At 32.7% G+C, this 7,500-nt stretch overlaps 1 protein-coding gene across 2 annotated transcripts in view; it reads right to left on the reverse strand.

Annotated features, from left to right (window-relative positions):
- The window catches only part of LOC135206744 (neprilysin-1-like), a 684,073-nt gene that overhangs the window by 118,167 nt on the left and 558,406 nt on the right, over nt 1-7,500 (reverse strand). For both annotated transcript variants that reach the window (XM_064238226.1, XM_064238227.1), the window contains exon 6: nt 4,276-4,359. In XM_064238226.1, the coding sequence (XP_064094296.1) occupies nt 4,276-4,359 (84 nt within the window). The remainder of the gene's footprint in view (nt 1-4,275; nt 4,360-7,500) is intronic.

Genomic DNA, 7,500 nt, shown 5'->3' on the forward strand with positions numbered 1-7,500 from the left:
CTAGTTCGACTCTTCAGGGCCGTAATTTCGACTCCAAGAGCCAATTTCCATGTTTATCGGCTCCATCAAAGGCTCAAATGAGTGGTTCACATAAACTATTTATCAGGGGGGAAATAACATTCCTTTGATAGCCTCTCCGTCTTGATTTTAGAAATTCTGGGCCTTTAAAGCTGGCGAATCCATCCGTGTCCACTAGCACATGAAATCCTTCGACTCACGATGGTCGACTTAAGTGATTTTCTTGGCACCACTGAATAAAACATCCGAGATAGAAATCGCGAGTTTCTTGTGGATAATCGAAGTGAATCCTTGACGCTCTCTATTGGAAGAACTAGACGAAAGTTCTTTTGAAAACATCAAATCAAGTATTGTTTCTCGTCTGACTAAATAAGGGAATGTTTACTAGGACCAAAATACAGAATCGTTGTTCAACTGATATAAATTATGCAATAATAACAGGAAACGAATCCATTTGCTCTGTAACGGAATATATCTTAATAATACCGAGATTCAAAGATGAAGAAGAACATATGGTACATGTATTTTTATCCTTGTATTGACTTGTCAAATCTATCACAGCCATTATGAACAATTTCTCTTTCAACCAACACTTCATATTAGGTGAACAAACTGTCAACTTGTTCGAGTTGGAAATGGGAATAAGAAACCTAGTATTAATCTCGGAAAAATTATTGCTAATAATATAATAATACAGAAAAGGATTACGATAATGGAATGGCTATGATGGCTAGGAAAAAAATAACATTTGATAAGCAGTAACCATTTGCTAAAATGTGAAAACAAATAAAAAAAAGTCAGGAAAGGAAATATCCTAAATATCTTCATGTTCATTGAAAAAATTATGTAGGGTGCGATAAAGATGTTGAGAGAGAGAGAGAGAGAGAGAGAGAGAGAGAGAGAGAGAGAGAGAGAGAGAGAGATCCTTAAAACACAGGCCTCTATTCACGGAGGCTGAGGAGGGGGCTTAAGTAAACAAACTTATGGGATTTATTGTGAGAAGTCTTGCCTTTTTCTCTACTCGTTATTTTTGTTCCTCTGTTTACAAGTGTTTTGCTAAATGGAAATCAAATACTACAGTCGAATGCATTTATTCGTTTGGCGTTGTTTATATGTGTTCATATATACAGTATATATATATATATATATATAGATAGATATATATATCTTATATATATATATATAATATATAAATATATCTTATCTATCTATATATCTCTATCTAGATATATATATATCTATATAGATATAAATATATATATATATATATATATATATATATATATATATATAGTATATATATATATATATATATATATACGTATATAGATACTGAAAAAGATGCGAAAATTTAAATTCCCGTAAATTAGATTTCTCATCACAATTTGTTTTTTTCCCTGTATTTTTTGTTTTGTTTTACTAATATTAAATATTTCGTACTAAATTTTCAGAACGTTCAGTTATATTTTAAAGAAGCACATATCTGCTTGTCTTTTTTTATTTCTTGGTATGTTTTCAACTTTTTCTCATTTCATTTAATATTTTCAACCACGAATCAAAGGTTTTACTCAAATAATTTTATTTTTACATGCTAATATTTTCTGGTATATTTGTTGATGCATTTTGATGCAGAGAATGAAAACTCAGTCACTTACTATTGTTTTTTATGCTTTAAAATTTTCATCTTCCTACTTGTCTGTAACTTCAAAATTGAAAAAATCAAACTTTTATCTCAAATAAATGTTGCTTCGCGTTCAGTGTTTGTTTTATATTTTCAAAATATGAAATTCTACTTCAAAGTGGAATAAAACTTTGCACAATTATGCCTTTCTCTTAATAAAATGCATTCTTAGCATGAGCAGCGTACATGACGTCACGTTTATCAACATGTCAAATATTAGAAAATTCTTATTTCCTAATCTAATGCTAAATGTAATGTAGCGTAATGACTCCTCCAAGGCTAGTATTCAGAAATTAAAAAAAACTATATTCTTAAGTATAATGATCTGATGATGAACAAGATTAATTCTCTTAAGTGAAATGCTTATGATGTAACTGATATTAGTCTTAGTCTTGGGGAAAAAAGATAATTGAAAAGGTAAAGATGGGAGAGGGATTAAGGGTAACTGCGATGTATGTATTAGGTGAGAGAGAGAGAGAGAGAAGAGAGAGAGCGAGAGAGAGAGAGAGAGAGAGAGAGAGAGAGAGAGGTGAACTGTGTGGAAATGGGAGAAGGTTTCAGTGTAACTGTAAAGTATATGTAAGTTATGTATGTATGTGTGTGTGTGTGTGTGTCAGAGAGAGAGTGAGAGAGAGAGAGAGAGAGAGAGAGATAACGAAAACTGAGATCGGTAAAGATGAAAGAGGGATTAACTGTAAATGCAAAGTAATTGTAAGTTGCGGATGTGTGTGTGTGTGTGTGTGTGTGAGAGAGAGAGAGAGAGAGAGAGAGAGAGAGAGAGAGAGAGAGAGAGGAAAACACTGAAGATTGCCAGGAGAGGATGCAACAAAAGGTAACTGAGTGTGGGGGTCTAAGGGACGGGGTAGGTGGGGTTGTGGGTCACGGAGCTGGGTTAAGGGAGGAGAAGGTAGTGGGGGGGGGGGGGGAGAGAGGTTGAGAAGGGGGAAAGCAGAAGAGTGATGCTACAAATGGTGAGTGGATGAAGCTAAGTTTCATAACAACAAAAGAACCATTAGAGAAGCGCCACTAACCGGGGGTTACACCGATCCACTTTAAAGACAGGATTCCCCTTTACGACATCAAAAAAAAAAAAAAAAAAAAAAAAAAAAGACTGCGCGTTCTTTTCTTTGTGCCATAATGACGCCGACTCATATTAAATTACGCATTAACTCATGCTTTGTTTCTTTTCGACTAAGCTACTTTAAGAAAATGCTATATTGTTTTTCGGGCCCTTTAAATGCCATGGGTTTTATCTTTCATATAAACCTTCTTGAAAAAATACTACAGCATTCGATATTTTCCCTCTTTTTTAATTCCTCTTGTTTCTTATTGTGTATGTTACTTTGAAAAAATTGGTAACTAATTTCTGACCCTTTTTTAATTCATGTTTAGTATCTCCTTGTATGGCATTTTGTCGAATCATATTTTCTGTCTAACAAGTTAAAAAACTTCCTCACTCTACTCATTTAATTTTCAAAAATCATTGTTTATCGGTTCTTTCGGAAGTGACGTTTATAAAAATGACTGTATTTCTATAGTTTTAAATTCATGTTTTGTGTCTTCCTCAGTAAACCACTCTGAAAAAATACTTCACTTGAGTTTATTTTCCGAGGTCATAGTTTAAGTCTCCTTGAGTACGCTCAACTGAAAATTCACTACAATATTTTCTTGGTTTTTGAAGGAATATTTTGTTTTCCTATTGAGAGGCTACTGTGGATTTTTTCCCCCACTGTACTCGCGTTCACTTTTCCATTCACTTTTAAACCTTGATTGAATTGAGAATAGATTTATTCATAAAGTTAATGGTATTAGTGCATTTTAATATTCAAAGATGTCGTCGGTTATAAATGTAATAAAAATAATTAATGCAATGGTAAACATTAAAAGATAAAAAGACAACAATGAAACACGTTTGCTATGCATAGATAAACTTGCATCATGAAAAATACATGCAAACATGGCAATAAGAGAGAGAGAGAGAGAGAGAGAGAGAGAGAGAGAGAGAGAGAGAGAGAGAGAGAACGCTGAAGCCTTTTATACCATAAACTCGACGTTTCCTTATAAAAATATGAACATCATCCTCTATAATGGCCTCAGGCCTCAGTAAAGAATACTGGCCTACATAGAGGAATCATAAGAAAAATATTTATGAAACAATTTTCATGGAATTCCTCACCATATCTCATCTTGATACCAGCATTTTGAATTTATGGAAAGGACGTACACTCACTATTTACAGACAAGTTTTCAATAGCTAAACTAAGCATTTTTTATGTAAAAAATCAAGAATGAAAACAAGGAAGTCTTTAAAAAATTAAAAAACAGAGCACAAGTAAAGATTAACACTTAAACTATTAAATAATAAAAGGAAATAAAACACATAAATTGAAACAACTTTCACGTGCAGATAAAGTAACCAGTTGAAGATACGTGGTATTTTATGAAGAAAAGCCTTGAAAACGGAAACAAAATTTATTTTCCATAACAAAAAAGACTAACTTATTCATCGACATAAAACTAGGAAGCCATCAAGTTGGCAAGAAATGAATAACACAAAGGTTGAGGCAATTACTTACTGGTGTTCATGCAAGAATGATAAAGTCTCTTGGCTTTTCCAAAGGCGTCGGTGTCGTTGTCACCGTGGGGAAGATCCAACATTTCTGGAAAAGGAAAGTTTTCCATGGAATATTTGCTATTTCGAGCTGGAAATCCATCAGCGGGGTTACAAGAAAATCAGAAATTAACCAAACATAAAACGCCATGGTAATGAAACCATGACTCTAGTATTAATGTGACATTCTTCGGACGTGTGTTTTTGTGTGTACAGACATATAAATAATATATATATATATATATATATATATATATAATATATATATATATATATATATATATATATAGTATATATATATATATATATATATATATATATATATATATATATATATCGGTAGATAAAGATAAAACTCGGAGAAGTGTTAGCAGAATACATTCTTAAATAATAAAAATAGCACATAGTCTCTTACGACAATATAAGTCATCAGAAAAACTTGCGACTTTTGTTAGAAAAGATTATTTGAGACAAAAACTATTTTGTTGGGTTAATACAGTCATCAGCAAATAAAACCCAGAAGTTTCGTCAGCACAACACATTCTTAAATAAAAAAAGACTTGACTTTAAAGTTTTGTCAGGACACTACAGACATCTGTAAACAAAACTCAAAATTTTTGTCAGCACAACACATTCTTGATAAATATTCTAAAGTTTTATCAGAACACTACAGTCATCTGTAAATAAAACTCAAATGTTTTGTCAGCACAACATATTCTCAAATAAAAAAACTAGGTTTTGTCAGAACACCACAGCCATCTGTAAATAAAACTCAGGAGTTTTATCAGTACAATACACTCTCAAATAAAATAAACTCTCAAGTTGTGTCAGAACACTACAGCCATCTGTAAATAAAACTCGAGAGTTTTATCAGCATAATACGTTCTTAAATTAAATAAACACTTAAAGTCGTCAGTAAATACAAGTCAAGAGTTATGCCTTGACTCAGCCCCTTCAATACTTTCAGCCTATTTCGGCCTCAAAGCCACGTTTTGCCAGCACCATCCCACATGTAATTTTAAAGACTCTGCCTAAGACCTGTGAACTCAATTATCTTCCTCTTTTAGACCGGCTATAAGGGAGAGAATTTGATGTGGAGTTGAAAGGGGAGCAATTCTTTGATTTAACCGATGTTTCAGCTACAGAAAAAAAAAGTGTTTTTTCGTAGGACGCTGCCGGGTAATTGCCGTTACAGGAGAGAGAGAGAGAGAGAGAGAGAGAGAGAGAGAGAGAGAGAGAGAGAGAGAGAGAGAGAATGTAGTACTTTTTCTGGTGGACATCAATTTGTCTTTCGAGGAAAAACTAAAGCGAGAGAGGTTTTAAAAAATTAAAAAGTGACTTGCTCCGATTCTTATAATGATATTCAAGCTGGGTAGAAATATAATTAGAGCAAGAATTTTTATTGTGCATTGCTTTATTAAATGCTTATGGTGTTGTTTATCTTTTTTCAAATCATGTTGCATTGTAAGCCACATGTGGAAAAATACCTCGTTTTACTATTCTTTCTTTTTTTGAATTAACGGTTCACAGTTTCTTCTGAAGGATAACTTTTAAAAAATACTGTGACAGATATTATGCCTTTTTAAACTCAAGTTTTGCTTCTTACTAAATAAACTACTTTAAAAAAATACAACACTCCAGTTTCTATCTTTATTTAAAGTCACGTGTTAAGCCTCTTTGAGTGCATAGATCTGGATCTGGAGGTGCGTTGCCAAATACAAAACACATACATTTTTCATGTACTGAATATTTGTGTAATTCATATAAAAGCCTCAGCATTTTAATAGCAGTATAAAATTCGGACTCCAGAAGCAAGTTTACAACAATTTCTTAAGCATTAACGTTAACATACACAATTTAAATGTATCACCTTTATTTATTTTTTTTTTTCAGAAAGACGAGAGAAACTCATTTCAAAATATTGCCACTCGTAAAGCCTTAAATCAAAGTACCATAAACATTAAAAGAGATAAATAAAGGCGACGTCGTTAAACAGGGAAGTTAAACTTTGATAAAAGAAATATCAGATAATGAATAAATAAAATGTTCAGGGTAGAATGTTAAGCGTCGACGGAAATATTTGATTTAAAGTTTCCCGTAAGATTTAGCCAAGAAAAGTTGAGACAAATTATGATTGTAATTTAATAAACAATGTGTTTTTTCCTAACTAATTAACAGAGTAAAACTTGGAAAATGAAATATAAATTATAGTGCTAACTGATCTCCTTCAACTATTTAGGCAATGTATGAATATTTATCTAAAATCTACTAAGCACTTTCGTTTTATGCGGGAAAAAGTTACGAGTGTTTTATCAGTTTACCGCTTAGGCAACTAACTGATGAGCATAAAAATTGAATAAATATTGCTGAAATTAAATTTCCCTTTTCATAAATAAAAGATGTTTGCTGTACGGTTTGATTTCTCATCATTCTCATAGTAGTCATGCTTAAGTAACCCCCACCCCACCCCCTCTCCATCTCTCTCTCCTTCTCTCTCCTCTCTCAGTCCCTACCTCTCTCTCGTCTCTCTCTCTCTCTCTCTCCCTTCTCTCCTCTCTCTCTCTCTCTCTCTCCTATACATACACAAACGAAAATAACAGAAGAAACCTAACGACTTCTGTATTTTTCTTCAATTTTCGGATAATTGTTCCTTAAGGTTTATGTCTCTGTCAAGCTCACGGTGTTTACTTGCCCATAAAGGTTTAAAGATTTCCCTTAAACAAAAGCTACCTTTTCTCTAGTGACGAAATGTAGTAAACCTTCGTGGCAACAGCTTCATGATACAAATACATTCCAACAACAAACAATACTCCTAAAAAAAGACACTGAAAAACGAACGTAAACAGAGGAGAGTTTTGATATGAAAATGAACATATATCTTGAAAATGCTTTATAGTACATCCACCACTGAGACGAGCTCCAAACTCCATATCCTGTTTAAAGGGAACCCATATTCTTTTAAAGGAAATGATAGCTGTGTGGCTTGCCAGACAACTACAACTTAAACAACAAACAACAGGCATAAATTATCATAATGAATACAGAAATCTTTAGTTCTATTCTGCTATGTTAATACGTGCAAGCAAGCGCACATACACAAACACGTTTTACCAGAATTATATATACACATACACACACACATACATATAATAAATATATACATATATATGTATATATATAATATATATAT

Source organism: Macrobrachium nipponense, chromosome 31, assembly GCF_015104395.2.
Source record: "Macrobrachium nipponense isolate FS-2020 chromosome 31, ASM1510439v2, whole genome shotgun sequence".
Lineage (NCBI taxonomy): Eukaryota > Metazoa > Arthropoda > Malacostraca > Decapoda > Palaemonidae > Macrobrachium > Macrobrachium nipponense.